The 21,526-nt window shown below is 36.0% G+C and overlaps 3 protein-coding genes across 6 annotated transcripts; 1 reads left to right on the top strand and 2 right to left on the bottom strand.

Moving 5' to 3' along the window:
* Positions 1-835: 835 nt before the first annotated feature.
* Positions 836-2,882, bottom strand: LOC130726882 (40S ribosomal protein S15a-1-like). The gene is made up of 4 exons (XM_057578203.1): positions 2,729-2,882; positions 2,099-2,236; positions 1,834-1,994; positions 836-1,117 (listed from the first exon to the last, which is right to left on the bottom strand). The coding sequence occupies exons 2-4, from the start codon at positions 2,229-2,231 to the stop codon at positions 1,019-1,021; spliced, it is 393 nt and encodes a 130-aa protein (XP_057434186.1). The 5' UTR covers positions 2,232-2,236; positions 2,729-2,882; the 3' UTR covers positions 836-1,018.
* An 802-nt stretch (positions 2,883-3,684) lies between these two features.
* On the bottom strand, positions 3,685-6,699 carry LOC130726002 (endo-1,3;1,4-beta-D-glucanase-like). Of its 4 annotated transcripts, none has more exons than XM_057577202.1 (7): positions 6,454-6,699; positions 6,248-6,269; positions 5,680-5,806; positions 4,854-4,944; positions 4,645-4,734; positions 4,467-4,567; positions 3,685-4,052 (listed from the first exon to the last, which is right to left on the bottom strand). In XM_057577202.1, the coding sequence occupies exons 1-7, from the start codon at positions 6,602-6,604 to the stop codon at positions 3,912-3,914; spliced, it is 723 nt and encodes a 240-aa protein (XP_057433185.1). In that variant the 5' UTR covers positions 6,605-6,699; the 3' UTR covers positions 3,685-3,911. The 4 variants fall into 4 exon arrangements, with proteins under 4 accessions (XP_057433185.1, XP_057433187.1, XP_057433188.1 ...); XM_057577204.1 differs by having other exon boundaries at positions 6,248-6,365; positions 6,454-6,595; XM_057577205.1 differs by having other exon boundaries at positions 6,248-6,355; positions 6,454-6,594.
* Positions 6,700-12,279: 5,580 nt separating this feature from the next.
* On the top strand, positions 12,280-19,871 carry LOC130726606 (mediator of RNA polymerase II transcription subunit 33A). The gene is made up of 12 exons (XM_057577912.1): positions 12,280-12,663; positions 12,946-13,056; positions 13,173-13,520; positions 13,857-14,176; positions 14,278-14,369; positions 14,531-14,885; positions 15,074-15,284; positions 15,737-15,851; positions 15,987-16,148; positions 17,225-17,879; positions 18,129-18,335; positions 18,558-19,871. The coding sequence occupies exons 1-12, from the start codon at positions 12,389-12,391 to the stop codon at positions 19,673-19,675; spliced, it is 3,969 nt and encodes a 1,322-aa protein (XP_057433895.1). The 5' UTR covers positions 12,280-12,388; the 3' UTR covers positions 19,676-19,871.
* The last annotated feature ends 1,655 nt before the right edge of the window (positions 19,872-21,526 follow it).

The raw sequence follows: 21,526 nt of genomic DNA, 5'->3' as shown, positions 1-21,526 counted from the left end.
AGAGCTCGATCTCCGTTAAGGTCACAATTATTGGTGTTAGGCTCCAAATTGGCACATTACGCTCAATGGTATGCAATCCTAAAGCTCAAAAATTGCACCCTCAAGCACTCAAACAAGCCATACAATGAGACTTTTTTTGGTGCAATGGCACAGAACAGAAGCCAGGACAAGCTAACATTTGCTGGCACAACTCTAGTGCGAATGGAGAGATGTCTTGACATTATTCTCAAATTGCTAAGTTGCAACTCAATCTCTTGCAACATGCGGATTATTCAGATTTAATAAATAGCACATGTTAAAGTTCTACATTTCGGCTAAGAGAGAAACATAGGTAGTGCTGGGTTTTCTAGAATTGGAAGATGGTGAACGAAGATGATTTTATGGTTTCTTTTTTTTTCTAATTTTTATTTACAATAACGGTTAAAATCTGGGACAGAAACCAAAAGTGCAAAGAAAAGGCTTATGATAGGAACTTAAAATATCGTGAAAAAGGTGTAAGTGAGACAAAAATACAATTAAGCCATATTTTAATTAGTAAAACACGTGACCTCAAGTACTTCCCTAAGCTATGACTCATAAATTAGCGCTTTCTATTAACACAACAATGGTGGTAAGAAATCAACCAACCCTTACCTATAATTATACACAAGATCCAAGTCTGACCATACAATCGATTATCGATTTCCCCAAAAGGAATTTATTTGAATAAAAAGAGAACCAAATGGGCATTCGAACTAGGATTCATTTAAAAATCACTAATTTGAGTAGCCAATGCAAATATTAAACCTCTAATGTCTCTCATTGGACTCCCATTTAAATCAACTCAGCCAGAACATTTTAGTAAGAATATGACTTATAGCGACCAAAATGTTTTTGCAAACAAAACAAAGCAAGTCAGAAAAACAACTCTTGCCATGCTATTCTTGATAAAACTACTGCAAGTCAAGCACATTGTCTATTACAACCGGTGGAACTTAAAAACTGAAATCAATCTCAAAACTCATCAAATGGAAATAGATTAGTAGAAGAAACCCAGCACTTTACCACCAACATTCTTCCTCCTAGCCTCTTCATGATCCATGATGCCAGCAGAGGTAGTCAAGACAATATACCCAAACTGCATTAATGTGCAAGATAAGGTCAGGGGCACAGATAGAAAATAAATGTACAAGGTCTTTATCTGTAGATTAAAAATTTTAGGTACAGGCAAAGCCGTGGTACAAGTGAAGTCCAAAACAGAAGAGACATTATAGAAGATTGTATTGGAAGTTGGAACACAAAACTATGGCAAGTTGCCATCACATAGTAGACAAATTTAAGACAGAAACATAAACAAGAGGATTGCAAAACTACAAAGGCACCCCTTATTTCTTCTTATTTCTTTCCTTTTTGTACTTTGTGAAATTTTGGGTGAAGAATGATTTCCATTGCAATTATGACCACAAGCGCACCCCTTCATTGAGACCCAAAACCAAGCTTTACCATAGGCACTCAACTCTTATATAAATGAATATATTTTTGGAGACGTATATGACATAATTTCTGAAGCACTCATGCTTCCTAGGTGGTATGCATATTAAGTGATATAATTTGAAAGATAACAGTTGGATATAATCATAACTTCAGAATGTTATAAACTAAAATAACTATGCCATATACATTCTCAGATTCTGAAAAAGTCTTAAGACGGAAAATGAAAAGAAAAAATGTCTTAAGCAGGTTATCTATGACATAGAAAGTTGGGATGATATCACTCTGCCGTTTTTTAACTACATTACACTTTGCAATCTTTATTCTTATGTCATAAGGAATCAAACAATCTATTAAACTGACCTGTCTTGATGGGAGCAGCCTAGCAGTCCATCCTTCTATCTCCTTGACACCGACATCAAAACGGGGACTAATAACCCCACATTTGTTCAGTCTACCATTCAACTCAACCACAATTTTTCCAGCCCTGTGGTCGTCAACATACTCAAACTCACCAATGTACCCTAGAAAGCACCAAATCAACCATATTAAGGCAAAAATAATCTAACTCAAGCCTAACAGCAATCAAATTTAAGGATCATTCATACACAAAAAGAACGACAAGTACCGTGGTGCTGCATAACCATAAGGAATTTAATAATAACTTTTGAGGATGGCCTAATCATGACCTGACGCTTTCCCCTCTTCTCAGCATTGTACATGCTTTTGAGAGCATCATTCAACACACTCACCCTCACCATTGTCACTGCAACAAATTTCACAAAAATTAACAACACTCACATAAACCATTATGTGCAGACCAAATATTGAACCATAAGAAAGAGCAAACAAAACATTTCAATTATCAAAGGCTTAGAGATTCTGCAATGTGAAGAAAAGCTGCAAGTTGATCTTAGATTCTTAGTTAATACTAATCACAGAAAACATTCATGTGTAAAATTACCATTGAACCAACTGAAAATCATTCACAAACAGTAGCAATGCCCAAACATTTTCAAAAAAAAACTAAGAATTCATGTGAAAGACGAAATTTTGCAATCTGGGTATCCTCTAACACATGAAATTAAACAGTATGGAAAAGTAAACACTAATCCAAACCCACAAAAAATGCATCTGATTTCAGTTTCTTCATCATGGATGGTGAGATAACAAGAATAGTGAAACGAATCTAGGAACGGAAAATGAAATTACGTAGCAGTGAATGGAACGAGATTGAGGAAGAGGAAGCAGATCTTACCGAGCTAGAACAGAAATGCTCAGAAACGGCGGGGTGCAGAAGAAGGGAGACAAGAGAGGAGGAGGAAAGTATAAAACGAGTGTGTGGGTTGTTTTAGGGTTTGAAAGTAGTCAAGGTTTTTGGGCCCTTGCTTTCATGGCCCATACTTGTGTCCATTTAGTTTGTTGAATTTTATTACTAATTAATGAAATTGAATTAATTTTAAATTTTCATTCAATTTACTTTTTACATTATTCAATGGATATTAATTTGCTGTTTTCATGTGTTTGCTAGTCTCTTCATGAATATTCATTTCCTTCTTGCGTGGAATTGGGACGTCCATATTCAGCATATTATTCCTAGAGAAGCTAATGACCTTGCAGATTGTCTTGCCAGTTTGGGGGGGTCGTTACTAGTCTTAATGATCCCCTAGATGTTGTTGTGCCTTTTTTTGTCCCGGGATATTTCAGCTCTTATTCTTTAGTTGTTTGTAAGTTTTTACATTCAAAAAAAAATAGAGTAACATTGATATCCAATGTTATTAGAGAGTATGGAAAATGTGGGCACTAATGGGGTAAATTTTAATATTAACCAATCATTTTTTTCTATCATCATACATAATAGCTAAATGGACAATAATTGAATAATATAAGTAATCTCCAACCCAAAATTGTCAACAACTATTTCAGAAAATATATTTTGAAAATGCTGAAAAACAACTAAGTACAACTTCATTCATGCGCCAATGTTGAAAAACACGATATATATGGTGCTCAATATCATTTGGATGCTTTATTCATGAAACCATCTCACACCCTTTATTTCATCAGGAGCTGGAATAACTTAATGTACTTGAACATTTTAAAAGATGTTCAATTGTTCATACAAACACATACTTGCAAGCGGTCAACAAAATCATGTAAACCAAGTAGTTTCACTATTTAGCATGAGAAGTAATAGCTAATGAGAAGTAAGAATTAGTGAGAAGAAACTATATATTTAAAACGAGAAGAGTAGAAATCATTAAGATTGAAAGAAGTAGGGAAAAAAAAAACACAATTAGTCTTTCATCCAAAAAGATACTAATTGCTTTACATATCATTCAACATTTTCCTAGCTAATCCGAGATTCTTTGACATTGTATTCTTTCATTAACCATAACTCAATGCGGTTGATTTCAATAATTGGCATCAACCTTCACTAATCACTTGACATGCTTGGTAAACCAGTTCAACATGTCTTGATGGGCTTCTTCTGCACTCTTAACAGCTGCTTCATCATCAACATTGTATCTTACTGTCCATCCATGACTAACACCAGGATATAGCTTTACAAAGCTTTCAATCTGATAAAAACACAAATAATTTGGAGTCAATAGAGAAACTACTGATAATTTGAGCATGTGATGACTGATGATGATACTGCTTATTTAGGCAAAGTTAGGTTAAGTTTGCACTCAACAATGTTCAATTGCTCATATATTGAGAAAATTTGCACTTCATTAATAAATCCTAAATGACTTAATGTGTTTGGAAGTCCTTCTACATGAAAGTCTGAGGGTAGTTTTTGAATGCCAGAATTGATTTTGAGAAAAGAAAAATTGATCCAAACATGATATTAGGATGTTATTAGCTGCTTCATCATAAAAGTTGAAATACTGTTAAAGACTTAAAGGGGTTAAACTATAGAGAAAAAATTAGATTTGTGAAGGAAATCTTATCTGGAGAAATCAACAAAGGATTCCCCTAGAATTTCTCACCTCTGCTTTTGCAGACAACATTTCTTCAGCTTGCTTCAGCTTTTCTGGTGTGAAATGATTGTCAATTTCTGCTCCCAATATAGCAATAGGAACCCTCACCTCTGAAGAAAAAAAAATGGTTTGTCAATCATCTCTATAATCATTCATTTCACCAGAAAATTGATAAGCACAAGTTTACCATTAAGTTCCTCTTGTTTGATTGGACCGGGATGCAGAATAACTGCGGCCTGAATGTCACTAGAAATTGCTAATTTAGCAACCACCACCCCTGGAACAAAACCAATAAGTTTAACTATTCCACATCCCTCACTAATTTGTTTTTCCTTTTTTAATTGATAATGAAGTTGTATAAGCAAAAATGAATGAATAAATAAAAGAGTCACTCACCTCCCCAGCAGAAACCTGCAGCCCCTATGGCTGTAACACCTTTACTCTTTAGAGCAGCAATTAGAGGTTTTGTATCTTCACATCCCTTATCCTATAAGGAAAATATACAGCACATTTTCATAATCATGTTGTAACAGTAAAATGTTATGCAAAATGAAATCAGATATGGAAATGGAAGAAAAACAAAACTTCAAAATCAGATATGGAAGAGAATGTTATGATATGAATGGATGAGAAACATGTTATATTAGTATGTGGGCTCACATATAATCATGTATTAAGTTTATCTTAAATATTATCCCCTATAAGAGTGATCTACTATGGATTAATTTTGGGGTTTATAACATCTCACTTGGTATGAGCTTTATAATGTGTAGATACCATAAGTGTTATTTTTATTTTAATGATGGGCTGAAATAGAAATAACAAAACATTAGGTCATGACTCTTGATGAAAGGGTATGTTCCTATTATATAAGGGGTTATGGTCCCCAAGGTATATGCATAGTTTACTTTTCTAACATCACATCATTAGAAGAGAGACACTCATTGTGAGGCATTGTGCATATTGTCCATAGTTCTAAATCAAGTCACTCATGGACATGGTTCCATATCAACTTCATCATGGACTCGGATTATCATGGATTCATTTCCGCTTCCGCCTCTAGACTGTCATGAATCCGGGTACGCTTCCGCTTTCTTATCATTTATATGTATGCTCTTGATGATTTGACATAGAAGCACTTTAGTTAGAGATGACTTTGTTCTTCTTTCATCTCCTTTATATTCTAACAAAACAAAATTGAATCTGTGAACAGGAAACCAACCGTTCCATGAGCCTTTGACCATGAAGCTCGATCAAATTGAGGATTATCAAGATCCAAGTAGTCACCATAAAGAAGATCAGGAACAACAACCAAGAATCCAGCTGCTGCCACTTTGTCCGCAAGTTTCCTGTTCAGTGAGCGATTGTTAAAGCTAATGGCAAATAATTTTACAACATGTTTGGAACAACATCCTTTCATCAGAATCAATTCTCTCACTCAGAATTGAACCTACTCAAAGAAGCTTCTCGTCAAAATTAATTTTGACTTCAGAATCAATTGTAAATGGATTTCTAAACATGCACTTAGAGGCATTGAATCTGATTTAGCAATGACGCATTGAAGCCTAATAATAACAGAACTGGGAGACTTATTACCAAAACATGATCATTCCTTACAATGAACTAGTGTGAAACTTCAACTTTTCCTAATTTTGTGGCAGCATAAAAGTTCAAAGACTGAAAATTATAAATCCTCAACATACATTTCTATTACCTCCACCCATTGGAGGGATTCAATATTTTCATTTATCTAACGAACAAATAACCATAGTAGTGAAAATTTCATTTACCTTAGATTTGGAGCTTCATACCCTGACATAATTTCAAAACAACTTACAGTTAGATTTTATTGCAAGTATCTTCAAAATGTGATGGTTTTTCAATCAGTTTTGAAATATCTGCATTTTCCTTGATCAAGAGAACATGCATAAGTAAAAAGCACAAGTGAAGCTTTTGTAAAATCAATGAAGTAATAAATTTGAGAGGGTTTTGTTACCAAATACATCAGAAATTAGGATGAGTGCCAATTTGGAATCTTGAGGTCCAGTGACATAGGACTTAAGTCCTCCAAGTTCTAGGACAGTTCCAGCTCCATGGATACCAGAGTTCAGGTTAGGTGGATTCTCAAAACACTGAGGACTTGACATGGCTGCAAGCAAAAAGTGATAGTGATCACAGTTCTCTGACCTTTGTAGCTTATAGTAACAAAGAAGAAAAGCGCCACTACAAATATCTCTGGAGAGGATTGACCAAAATGCCTTGACCAATTACGTTTAATAACATAAGATCGTCACTGAATACGTCATGACACTTGTTAGTTCATGCCACAAGTCAAAACTCACAATCCAAATTGCAAGAAACATAACGATACTGGTATTACATTCTTACATGTGTTCTAACATATGACTCACTTCTTTTTTTGTCAATGTAGGGAAATTTCATGTAACCATGGGCCAAAAGCCCAGCTCAACAAAAAGTGGGTTGAGGAAACAGACAATGCAATCCAAAAATATTATGAGGACTTCTAATCATGATTGCTCTGTTACTGCTTCAAGTATTATGGTTCATATCTCAAATGGGGCATCCAATCCCTGCAAGTTTTCTCATATTGTCTTTAAATCATTTTATCTGGCTTTGTTTATGTTACATGTGTACTTGGTTATCAAACAAGCAATCAATCATTTGAAAACCATTATTATTTGAGTAATTTGACTAAACAACGACATTGTGTTTAACAATTCTCTGTAGATACGATAAAATTCAATACTATACTACGATAAACTTGAAATGATTTGACAATAATCGCGGTGTAGTAGGCAAAAATCTCTTTCATTAAAATGACGTCATTTAAGGCTTTGCTTGAGTGAATTCTTTTTCACACGAACTAGACTTTTAACTAAAAATCATAACAATTTGCCATATTTTCAAAACCTTCACATCTAAAATTCATAATACTCACCTTGTGTGTTTGTCATGCATCTCTCAACATTACAAACTTCATTTGGAACCTGATATACACTCAAATCCAATTGGTGATTATGAAACTCACAAATGCATGTGCAAGGTTGACAAATTACTTATCAGATAATATATAGTCTATGAATATTGATTCCAAGCTGGTACCTTGAATCAGGCCACGTGTTAATATTTTTTTTTTTAATGGTTTGCCATAATGATGGCAAAGTTATTCTAATCATCATTAAAGTTTTCCTTCCATGTGAAATGTATATAATCTTTTCCACCTCACCTCTCTCTCTGTCTCTCATTCAAGCATAAAGGTCAACATGGACTGAAAGCTCTCATTATAAATGGTAAAAATAGTTATGTATCTACAAGAGATGAACTTAATGATAAACAAATTGCACTCTAAAGAAGATAAAGTTTTCGGTCTTAAAGACTCCATTGTACTTATTATGACTTAACCTTATTACTCCCTGTATTAGAATAATTGTTCTTGCTTGTTCTACATCTAGTCAGTTCATGATAACCAAATGGCACTCCAATGGAGATTGTCTCATATTAAATATAATTGGCTTGTTCTACATCAACTCAATTATGATTACTTGCCTTTACCGTCTTGGTTTGGTATTGGTCTCGGTACCATCCTTTGGAAGTCAGCTATGAATTTAAATAGCTTTAAAAATTTGATGGATTCAGAATCAAGCTAAGCTAGATATATATTTTTTCTTATCTTCACATTCCAAACATGGCTAGGACTAGGAATCGTAAAGATTAATTTATGGTCAGGCAGGGGCAGGCTATTACAATATTTTCACCAAGAATCAATAGAAAAGTCACCATTTTATCATGCAGTTAATTTTAATAAACCGTATATATATGAGTAGAAAACTTGATTTAAAAAAACAGAAAAAAGGTATAAGTGAGAGAAAAGCATGGTCAAATCATTTAAATAATATTTTTTCTTAACTAATGTATTTCCATAACCGATTGTTGCGAGACTGGTATTTCATCGCACGGTCAGTGCACTAAAGGGTTAAGATTTACCAATCAGTTTTTTTTCCATTAACAAGAATTAAAATTCAAGCTCTCAATCTCTTACTTAAAAGATGTAGTAAAATCATTCAATTAATTTATGTTACCATGTTACTGCTCTCTAATTTTGAAAGGAGACATAATTCTTTTGTCTGAGACTTTTTAACTTTTAGTTAATTATTCCATAAACAAGATCACCTTTAATCTTTCCCCCCTAAAATCTCAATGAGCTTTAATTAAGCCTTTCCTGTTTGGATAGGTGTTGAGGCACATAGAGGTGCATGTGGTCCCATGCCACTTTCCAAAAAGGCCAATGAAGCTGCTAACTGATCAAGGCACTAACCCTCACCAACCAGCATGTCCCATTCATAAGCTAAAAAAACAGTAGTACATGTAAAACAGAGTATAACAAATATTATCAAAAAAAAGTAAACAGAGTATAACAAATGTGTGTGAGAGAGAGAGCATATTTTCATTTTCTTTCTATAAATGATTGAGACTAGACATTGAGTAGCAGAAAACTTGCCTTCTTTTCTCACCATCTCAATGGAATTGGAGGAGGCAACCTTTCGCATTCAACTTTACCCAAACCCAACCACTAGGATGTGGTGGGCATAATGCTCCCAACATGTCATCATCTCTACCAAACCTAACCACTTTTGGTTTGGAAACCCCAATCAAAGAAAACTTCAACCTCAAAAAATAAATAAGAAAAAAATATTAAATTAGACTTTCCATCCAACGGCTTGGCTCACGACGTTTTTTTTTTTCAATTAAACCGATTATTAAATCGATAAAAAATATTACTTACTCACAAGGATTAATCTAATTATAATTTGATTTAATGAAAACTGTTGTGCATGTATGCTTAACAAGTTAACATTATATATTATGATAAGCTGTTTCAAAAAACAAATATTATGATAAGCTAACATATTAATAATAAGTGTATATATATATATATATATGTCCATCATCTTTTAATAAAATATAAGAAAATGATTAGCAATGTAATTTTTTATTTTATCTACTTCTCAAAGGTAGAGTTGCAAAACTTGCCATAGAGACCAAAAGGTAGAATAGAATTTTTAATAAAAATATATAATTTGCTTACTTTAAAATAAAAACTTGCAATGTATACTAATGGGGTTTGACTAAATTTATGAATATTATGACTTGTGGTATCGTGTAAAGAACAAAAAGTAGTTAGTATTTGATTAGTTATGTAAACATTTATGATCATGCTAGTCAATGCCCTGAAGCATAATTTTTTGTTGTGACTTATTCAATTTTGGGCCGGGGGGGAATGCCTTGAAGCATAATTAAATGATTAAAAATATAAAATTTTAATTAGGAAATAGTCATGAATAAATGTTTGTTTCTGAAACATCAAACATTAGCTTATACCCTCTATTTCAAGAAACAACTAGCACCCTCACTCATTTCTGTAGTTTATATTTTTTAATATATATCATAATTCCATATATTCAATCTTTTATATGTTGATGATAAGCCAAATATATTGTGCCAATAGTATTTTAATAATATTTAAGCGCGAAAAACCATATCAACCATACTCAACGAGTGTAACCACAATTTGTTACGTGGTGTTTAGTTCACTTCAATTCGTATCCATAAAAATAAAATGTGTTATTCAATCAATCCTTTCAAACTAGTGTGAACATCTATGATTAAATTATTAGTTACTGTTATCAGTGGTGGATACATGAAGCTAAAAAAAAAGACTCTAGAAATGTAGTCCCTACCCACACATTTATAGGCTTATCCTGTAATTATGCGAGCATGATCTTGAGTAGGCCATACTCATCTCTGTTTCAACATGCAGCTGCACTCCACTCACTAATGATCGGAATTGGCCATGTCGTGCCAACCTCCCACCATCCCAAAAATGAAAATTGCCAATTAACCTGAGAAATTATGATCCAGCCCCTTTGAATACAAACCTAACGTAACATCATTTCAGTTAGATTAAGATAAGATAGCTTGTATAATTTTAAACCTAACCACAACATGACACATGAACAGGGCCGGTCCCGACATTTTGGAGGCCCTGTGCAAATAATAATAATGGATCCCTAATAAAGAGAAATATCTCTTAGAGATACAACTTCCAGATACCTTTATATATTTAATGTTCGAAATTTAATCAAAGTCATTATGTTGGTTTGTTTGGCAACTGGCCTCTTGCAACACGCCTAAAGGTCGCGTGTTCGAATCCAAGCTAATGTGTCATTTTGCTTTGATTTTTGAATTCTTTCAATTCAAATTAATTAACAAATAACATGTCAAAAGCCAAAAGGTGGGATTCGAACTCAGTACATAAAAGCAACATAAACTGTTACTAACCACTAGACCACTTAAAGTCATTAATAACATCTTGAACATGAATTATTATAACTAAGTTAGTTTTTAGGGAAAGTTTAATGTGAATTTTTTTTGGGGCCCCTTCTTTTTTGAGGCCCTGGGCTGTGGGCCTGCTTGCACAGGCCCAGGGCCGGCCCTGCACATGAACAATGAACCCGCCCCCGTTTTCCGGTTGCACACTCATTCTCATTGACAATGTAATCTTAAGAAACATAATTTATGATGAATAAAGCAAATTACATTACCATCTTCATATTTTATCAAGCTAGTCTTACTTTTTTTTATAAAAATGAAAATAATGAGAACTTGAATAATAAAGACAAATTTCCCCTTACGTCTCAAATCTAGTGTTTTTGGATTATTGTAGATAAAATATAGATCTCTATGTTAAAACTTGTAAGCGAAATTCTTATTAAAAAAATTAAATCAAACGTTAACAAGACTAAAGACATATTTTATCTAAATTAATATTGTTCTGGAGGTTGATCCGATCAACTCCATAATTACTCCACCAAAGATTACTTATGTACCTCTCGACATTTACAGTTGAATACTAGAGCCGATGCTTCTGTTATGGGGGTTGACCCAATTGACCCTTCGACGACCATGACTTACATTCGTCCGAACATCATCTTCGAACACAATTATCCCCAACGGAACCCATACGATCACCCTCTCGCAAACTACTACCCACATTAGGGTCTAAATATCAAATGAGTTTATGTCACATCATCACGTTCCATCACGAGCCTTTCTAACGTAGGCGTGGAGCTCAAGACTCCAGGTCTCACTCACTAGGTTGCCCTAACCCTCATATCTTTGAAGATGACAGGAGACCCAATGACTAAGATTTACCATAGCAACATACACTCATCGCAATCCTCGAGACCTACCCGACACACTCATAGGTATAACAGATCAAACAATTGGCACACACATTTCATCAGATCCCAACACTTAGAGAAATCCCTAAATCCACCCTGCCTTTAGCTTATACTTCAAAGTATCTTTACAGGGACTCCTCTTGAGTTTGATGATGATAGACAACCTTAAGGCTCTTCTTTCTCCTTCATCCAAGCTCATCCAAACCACCAATTAACACAGTTGCGACGATTTAACCGAATTGTCCGATCAATTACTACATAACCACAAGCTATGGCATAATTATTCCTTATCTCACCCATACAAATGACATTCATTCTGCGTCTGATAATTTCCACTTAGTGTGAGCACTTACGGTAAAAAGCCGGACAAAAACAAAGTACTCTACAACATTGTTAGAGTGGAGACTTCAAAGGGACCACTTTGGCGAGCAAAGGCCCACGTATCTTATTTGGGTTTACATTTTTGTCGTGATCCCCTGAGAACTGATACTGTACATGAAATTCCCACATTACCCCTAGTTGGTTTGACTTAAAGGACAACAAAATGCAACGAACTCAGGGGGAGTGACAAATCACGTTCACAGACGAAGGTGGTGCTGCGAGCTGTGAGACGACACAAACACACACGCACGATGCGTTTCCTTCACCGTTGAACTCGCGACGGCGACGATGGAGGTTTCCGCCGCGCTGAGCAACTGGAGCAAGGCGGCGGAGCTGACGAAGGCGGCGCAGGAGAAAGGGAGTGATCCTCTGGTTTGGGCTATTCAGATGTACTCCAACTTGAACTCTGCCGGAGAGTCTCTTCCCTCACCGGAACTCGCTGAGTTCTTGGTCTCTTACATTTGCTGGGAGAATAATGTTCCCATTCTCTGGAAGTTTCTCGATAAGGCTCTTATGCTCAAGATCGTTCCTCCTATGCTTCTTCTCGCTCTCCTCTCTCTCAGGTTTCACCTTCATCTTTGGCTCGTAATTTCTATACACTGTCCAGCATTCTGATCCATATGTTAGGTTGTTCAATTCACACTACAGAGACAGGGTTCCCTGTTAGGCCATGAATCTTTGTAGTTTTATGTGTTGACTAATTATTGCTCTTTGGTGTTTGTTAGATTAGAGCCATGTTTATCTGTCTATATCGAAACAAGGTCTATATGTCTGTTGTGTTCCCTGATGTATTGCTGTTTTTGTGTGTTGATATGTTATGTTGATATCTCTATTGTTTTTTGCAGGGTTATTCCATGTAGACATGTCCAACCTGCAGCATATAGGCTATATTTGGAACTCCTCAAGAGGCATGCCTTTGATCTTCAATATCAGATTAACCGGCCGGATTACGAAAAGTAAGCTGGAAATGATATGATACTTTTTTATTCGACAAGTTTCTTGCTTCATTTGCTTACAACTTCCAAGTTATTGTGTCCAGTGATGTTAATTCTTGTGCTTATGCTATGGACAGGGTCATGAAATCTATAGATGATGTTCTTCATCTTTCCGACATATTTGGCATGTCACATAGTGAGCCTGGCATTCTGGTGGTTGAATTTATTTTTTCGATTGTCTGGCAGTTGCTTGATGCATCATTGGATGATGAAGGTTTGCTGGAATTTATTCCTGAAAAAAATTCTAGATGGGCAATACTGTATCAAGAAATGGATCTGGATAGGCATGACAATTACAGTGATAAAAAGGCTGAACAACTTGAGATATTGCAAAATGCAAATACACTTATGGCTGTTGAGATAATTGGGCAGTTTTTGCAGGATAAAAAATCTTCAAGGCTTCTTTACTTGGCTCGCCGAAATTTGTAAGTATTTGAAACCTTTATATTTATCCTTCACACTTTCTGTCAAATTTTACCATAGTCAAGCAGAATTTATCTATTCATTCTTAAATTTCCTATCCAATTCATTTGGCATTTGATTCCCCATTTTCCATTTCCATTTTTCTTCGGTTAAAAATGACTCCGAAGGATTCATAGAATTATTTGTTCTTTTACAGTTATTATGGTTGTGATTTCTTGCAGTTTTTTTTTTCTCACAAATGTTGATTTCACCCTACCACATCTTGTGGGATAAGGCTTGATTATTGTTGTTGCCTTTTTGGACTTTATTGGCTCAACATCTTACTTCCATTTTACCAGGCCTGCACATTGGCTAAGTTTTGTTCAACGGCTACAGCTGCTTGGAACAAATTCATTAGCATTGAGAAAATCAAGAATTCTATGTCCTGAAGCACTTTCGCATCTGACTTCAGATACTTGTATGGCATTGCCTCGAGAATGCAAAACAAATTCACAGCAAAAGTTCCAGTCAGTTATGGCTTTTGAATATCTTTCTTCTTCTGCATCACTTTGTCATGGTGCTAGTCATTCTGCTCTTTGGATTCCTCTTGATCTGATGCTGGAGGATGCCATGGACGGCTATCAAGTCAGTGCAACTAGTTCTATTGAAATAATTAGCGGTAAGACAGAGAATAGCAATTGGAATCTTACTGAAATGGTAGATATAGTCTTCTTAACTTCAATTTAGGAACTTGTGAGATGAAAAAATTGCATTTTGTAGGTTTGATAAAGACCCTCCGAGCAATAAATGGCACCTCTTGGCATGACACTTTCCTTGGCCTCTGGTTAGCAACTCTTCGTCTTGTTCAGAGGGTAAATTTCTCTCTCCAATTCAATGTGTCTTCCTATGAAATTTTGGTTTTAAATTGTCTTGTACATTAATTACTTCTAGTATTCCATTACCATAAACTTTGCAGTTAAGAAATTTGCATCAGTGGTTTACACCTTTAATTTAACTATTGATATATTTATAGGAAAGAGATCCGATTGAGGGCCCAATGCCTCATCTTGATACTCGCTTATTCATGCTGTTTTGTATCCTACCTCTTGTTGTTGCCAATCTTATTGAGGAGGAGGAAAGGACACCGGTAGATGAAAAAGACAATGGCCCTACAGATCACTGGAAAGAGAAAATGGTTCCAGGAAAATGTCGCAATGATTTAGTCTCAAGTCTCCAGGTATTGGGTGATTATCAGAGCTTGCTCCTTCCACCTCAATCTGTTGTTGCTGCTGCAAATCAGGCTGCTGCAAAAGCAATGCTATTTGTTTCTGGCATAGGGAATGCATATTTTGACTGTCTCACCATGACAGAGATGCCAGTGAACTGTTGTAAGGGATATTGCTTTTATTGTCAATCGTAATTTGTACATGAATCTTTGACAACTAGAGTAATTTCTATCAATTTCAGGAATTTGTACAGCTCTAACCACTTATTTTCCTAAATCCTAATAAATTTTCCAAGAAATCCTTTGTTATAGTTTTCCATATATTTTTTAGATTTTTTTTTTTCTTTTCAGCTGGAAACATGCGTCATCTGATAGTTGAGGCATGTATTGCCCGAAATCTACTCGATACATCTGCATACTTATGGCCAGGTTATGTGAGTGGACGGATCAATCAGATACCTCAGTGTATGCCAGCTCAAGTACCTGGCTGGTCATCATTTATGAAGGGAGCCCCGCTTACTTCTGTGATGGTTAATGCTCTGGTTTCAAGTCCTGCTACAAGGTATGATCGAACTTTTGTGTATTCAGGCAATTGGTTTATTGCCCTATTTGGGTGTAATTTTGAGAACTAGCAAACTTCTGATTGAGCAAAGGTGTTACATTATAGTGTTTATTCTACTCCCCTCTGTTAAGCCTATAGCCACAATGCTATGACCTTTATCATATGGGTGAATTTAAGGTTTTCTTTATTTTAATTTCATTTTAAATGAATCCGTTGCTGTGTAGATGTTCAGAGATAATTTACTAAATACAACATGATTTGATCATAAACTTAATTTGTAACATAACAAAAGCCACTACAAGCTGGTAGACTTAAAATTACTTTCTAAAATTCTGTGGCCTGGTCTTCAGTTTTTCTTTTTCTTTCCTGAAGCCAGGTATGTCAGATGCTCTTTTTTGTAAATTTACCAAAAGGTAAAGCAACTGAATTTACGCTCCTGGATTTGATGGAAGCTTAGCAGAACTGGAGAAAATTTTTGAAATTGCACTTGGGGGATCAGAAGATGAAAAGATATCTGCTGCTGCTATTCTTTGTGGAGCATCCTTAATTCGGGGATGGAATATACAGGTAGTGAAGTTAGACAGTAGCAAATATGAAAACTTCAACTTGCTTAGTAGTGTAGACAGTAGACTTGGAGAACATATCCTTCTTCTAAACCACTTTCCCATTCTAATTTGGAACTTGGATCTCTGTTTTATGCAGGAGCACACTGTTCATTTCATTCTTAGGTTATTATCTCCCCCAGTACCAGCAGGGAACACTGAAGGAAATAACTATTTGATTAATTATGCTCCAATACTAAATGCACTCTTTGTCGGAATTGCTTCTGTCGATTGCGTTCAAATATTTTCACTGCATGGCTTGGTAAGTTTAATTTAATCCCAAATTTAAAATCTTGTTGATATTTGATAGAACCTATAATTTATATAAATGAAAGCTGAGGATCAGCTCCTACATTAGATGAAATCCTCTGAAAACTGAATTGCAACCAGAAAGATTGAATTAGAAAATTATGTTGAAGATAACCAAATACAGCCTAAATAAAAGCTAATTTATATAAATGAAAGCAAAATTTATTGAAATCCTTCTAGAAGATTCTGATGTTATATGTGTAGATCATGTTCCCTCGTAGTGTGATAATCTAGTTGCAACATTGCAATACAGTCTTTTACAGTTTTACGAGAGGACAAAGCATAATGCAATGAATTACTGTATTGTCACTTTGTTAGTATGTTGTTACAAGTGAAGAGATTTCATATACCTTTAACACCCTTGAATTTCCAAGTTGCTGACATGTTCCCTAATGCCCTGAAGAAGGATGATTTTGTGAGGCTGTGACTATTAGAATTTGGGTTAGACCTAAACACTAACTTGGCCATATCTCTAGTCGATGTTGGACTTCACAACACATCCCCTCACGCCCAAGGCTGGACATCTGGAGTGTGGAAATTACGAGAATGAACATCTGCAAGTGACTCATATATGGTTGGTCTCCAAAAATGGATCTAGGATAGACTCTAACACCATATTAGAATTTGAGTTAGGCCTAACTCAATCCCAAAAGCTAGCTTAGAACTTAGAAGTACTTATTTGACCATATGTCTAGTCAATGTGAGACTTCTCAACAGTGACATTGACAAGCTTAGCATGATGAAATTCTTTGCTTCAACTGTTTGTTCAGTAATTAATGTAATTGATGCTATAATTAGCAAGTAATTACTTAGCTGTCAATAGCACAATATGAACAGAAAACTAGGAAGAATTTAGGCAGCTAATTAGGAGATATTCAACTGGAAAATTTATTTTCTATTTATTATATAGTTTTTTTACCTTTGTATAGGAGCTGGCATATGATTCTGATATATATATATATATATATATATATAGGAACTCTTTTCTTTTTTCAATTTGAATTAATGCATTTCCCAAATTCCAACCAGGTTCCACAGCTTGCCTGTTCATTGATGCCAATATGCGAGGTTTTAGGGTCATGTTTACCTAATATATCATGGACGTTACCATCAGGGGAAGAAATATCTGCCCATGCTGTGTTTTCAAATGCATTTATTCTTCTCTTAAAGCTATGGAGATTTAACCGTCCTCCCCTTGAATATGGAATTGGAGAAGTACCCACAGTTGGCTCTCAATTAACTCCTGAATACTTATTGCTGGTACGAAATTCCCACTTAATGTCAGCTGGTAACGTCCACAAAGATCAATACAGGAGGAGACTCTCAGAAATTGCAAGTTTATCATCGCCAAATTCGGTATTTGTTGACTCCTTTCCAAAATTAAAAGTTTGGTATCGGCAGCATCAAGCATGTATAGCTTCAACTCTCTCTGGCCTTGTTCATGGGACCCCTTTTCATCAGATTGTTGAGGGGCTTCTTAACATGATGTTCAGAAAGATTAATCGAGGAAGCCAGACTACTATTATATCGGGAAGCAGTAGCTCTTCTGGACTTGGAAATGAAGATGCCTGTATAGGGCCAAAGTTGCCTGCTTGGGATATTCTTGAAGCCATTCCCTTCGTAATTGATGCTGCTCTAACAGCCTGTGCTCATGGAAGACTGTCTCCGCGTGAGTTGGCAACAGGTATGTGTGTTTGATCAGATAAGGCCTAAGGGAACACACCAAATAGCTTGCAGGGCTCATGATTTCTAAGTTACAAAGAGTCTAACTGGCTGTTGTAAAACCTTAAAAATGTTTCATCTTCAAAATTCTCATTGTTTTGTCTTTAACCTCTAAATATAGAACAATCAGACAAGTTCATGTTCATGTAGTTCTTCCTTGATGTATGCAACAATATCATAATTCTAAATGCTTTCTTAATATTTTTATCAGGTCTTAAAGATTTAGCTGATTTCCTTCCTGCATCTCTTGCAACCATAATTAGTTACTTCTGTGCTGAAGTAACTCGCGGAGTTTGGAAACCAGCATCTATGAACGGAACAGATTGGCCAAGCCCCGCTGCAAAGCTACAGAATGTTGAGGAGCAGATCAAGAAAATTTTGGCTGCAACTGGTGTTGTTGTGCCTAGCCTTGCTCCAGGTTTGTCTTGTTGTTCTGACCATAAATTCTGACACTTCTTAAAATCCTGAAAATGCTTTTTCAGCAAAAACAATATACATTTACAAGGATCCAACATATTAATTACAATCTGCATCCATATAATTCATCTTTTACACTGCCTGAACCAAGTATTAATATTGATTGCTGTTTAGAAATGTCCTCCATCTTATTTTTCTCTTCCAATGGGCATCATTTCCACAGGAGACACCTCTCCTGCCACACTTCCATTGCCCTTGGCTGCCTTCACTAGCCTTACCATAACATACAAAGTTGATAGATCATCAGAGCGTTTTCTTAATTTAGCTGGCCAAACATTGGAGAGCCTTGCTGCAAGTTGTCCATGGCCTTGCATGCCAATTGTGGCTTCCTTGTGGACCCAAAAGGCAAAACGTTGGACTGACTTCCTTGTCTTCTCAGCATCTAGAACCGTCTTCCTCCACAACAGTGATGCAGTAGTCCAACTTCTTAAAAGCTGCTTCACAGCTACCCTTGGAATGAATGGCTCTCCTATCTCATCCAGTGGTGGTGTTGGAGCTCTCCTTGGTCATGGATTTAAGGCCCATTTAAGTGGAGGGATCTGCCCTGTTGCTCCTGGTATTCTTTATTTACGGGCTTATCGGTCAATCAGAGACATGGTTTTCCTGACGGAAGAAATCCTTTCCATCTTGATGCAGTCAGTGAGAGAAATAGTGTGTGGGGGGTTACCAAAGGAGCGATTGGCAAAGTTGAAAGCAACGAAAGAAGGCATGAAATATGGACAGGTTTCGCTTGCTGCCTCAATGAGCCGGGTGAAGCTTGCAGCTGCCCTTGGGGCTTCTTTAGTATGGATATCTGGAGGGTTGACGCTGGTTCAATTATTAATAAAAGAAACTTTGCCATCATGGTTTATATCTGTTCACGGCCTAGAGCAGGAAGAAAAGTGTGATGGAATGGTTACAATGCTAGGAGGATATGCACTTGCTTACTTTGCTGTTCTTTGTGGGGCTTTTGCTTGGGGAGTTGATTCATCATCATCAGCTTCAAAGCGACGTCCAAAAGTTCTAGGTTGCCACATGGAGTTTCTTGCAAGTGCACTTGATGGTAAGATATCGCTTGGCTGTGATTCTGCTACTTGGCGTGCCTATGTGTCAGGTTTTGTGAGCTTGATGGTAGGTTGCACACCAAACTGGGTACTGGAAGTTGATGTACAAGTGTTGAAGAGACTGAGCAATGGGTTGAGACAGTTAAACGAGGAAGAGCTTGCTCTTGCTTTGTTGTCCGCTGGTGGTGTAGGTACCATGGGTGCGGCAGCTGAGCTCATCATTGACACTGAAATGTAAACCTTTTTTTTTTTCCTATTCTGAGGGCACTCTTCACTTTCAGAATGATTTGTACATTAGTGTTCATGTTTAAAAAGAGTTATTTTGCTTACGTTTGAATTAACAGTTTTGTTTGAAAAGTAGCACCTATGAGATTGGAAAAATATGTATGTATAATGCTCATCCTAACGTAAGATATGTGTTTATCAACATCAAATTTCCTTGGCCTCTCTACCTTGTCTTACAAATTACGATTATGGTTTTGCATCTTGTGGGCCTTGGGGTTCTAAACAGTGCATCTAACTCTAGTTTGTTAGTTCTGCGGTTCATGTTAACAATGTCGGGTGGTTTTAACTGGGGAAAAAGTTATCATTTTGTATTTTTGTAAATCAAAGAGGATTTGGTTGGGATGATTGGAAAAAAAAAATCAGTTCAGTTAGATTATAAAGGAAAATGTTACTTACACCTCAAAAAGAGGTGGAATGAGGAGAGATAAAAAGAAAAGAAAAAGTAAGAGAGAGAAAGTATGAAATGTGATAGATGATAAGAGGAGAGAGATAGAAACAAAAATTGATGGAAATGAAGTGTTTAAAAAATGAGGTGTATATATATCATTGTTGGATTATAGATGATGAGTTGAATTAGAATAGGATAGAACTTTATTTTGTCTTCCTTGAAGGTGAATTTAGATAATGGTATATAAGGAAGTTCCTTTTTTTTTTTTTTGGTTAAAATCGCAATTCTGACCCGGGTGTGGTGAAGACTGAAGACAAAGATAATACAATGTGCACCTCTTGCTCATTGCAGGAGGATGTGTTCATGTTCGTGTGGGCTGTAATTTGGAATATTTGATTGCGCGTAATACAATGTGTTTTGGTTAGAGAGTGGTTTTTGAGCACTCGTAGCTAGCTGCCATTCATACGCAGAGGTCGTGTCTTCAACAGGCATGATCGCCTAATAATGGTGCTGGACATGCTCGGTTGGTTTCTTGGACTCCTCCCGCTAATACAGCAGGGCCCACAGTATGGCAGTTGTAGCGTGTCTCCTTGGGGTTAGATTTTCCACCCCCACTACTAGATTTCACCTCCCATTTTCGGATTTTTAAGTTCCGAATTATTTCGGAATTTTTTATTCCGAAATTAATTCGTGATTTACATACCTGACAGTACAAAATACAATGTAACACCCCACTTTTGAGTGGGAAAATACTTAGGATTTTTAAGTTCCGAAATATTTCGGAAATTAAATTTCCAAAAGTGTTTTAAGTGGTGTGACATTTCTAATGAGTGGATGTCAAATCCAATCCCCCAGATTTTGGTTGGCTACATTCATAACAGGGTGGAGTTTTGATTGTGGGTTACATGGGCGATGGAAAAGCTCCAACCTCCATTCTTGACATGGAGCTTCATGCGATTTTTAATGGGGTTTGAGGGCGGCTTGGGACCATAAGTGTAGGCATGTTGTGTGCTCCTCATACTCCTCTCCGGCACGCTTACGCAATTTTGATTAGAGGGAAATGAGATTAGAGTAGAAAAGGAAATGCTTGTGCGGATTTCTTAACGAAGGAGCGTTTCTTATTAGTTCTAGACAAACTTAACCTTTTCTTACATAAAACTTGTATATGAATTAACCAAACAAAGCAAAACCCTTCCTTCATCTTATTTTTCTCTTCCAATATTTTGTAATTATTCTCATGATGCTCAAGCAATCTCTAAGTACCTCCAACTTCAAACGAAATATATCCGGACAATCAACAAATATTCTCGAACCGACTCCATAATTAGGTTGCAAAATTTCTCGAAATCGCTAAATCCCCAAATCAAAACAATATTTTTAGTTGTTGATATAAGATCTAAAACATTAACTAGATCA

This window comes from Lotus japonicus, chromosome 6 (assembly GCF_012489685.1).
Source record: "Lotus japonicus ecotype B-129 chromosome 6, LjGifu_v1.2".
In the NCBI taxonomy this organism is placed as follows: Eukaryota; Viridiplantae; Streptophyta; class Magnoliopsida; order Fabales; family Fabaceae; genus Lotus; species Lotus japonicus.
This window is presented reverse-complemented; position numbering and strand designations above follow the sequence as displayed.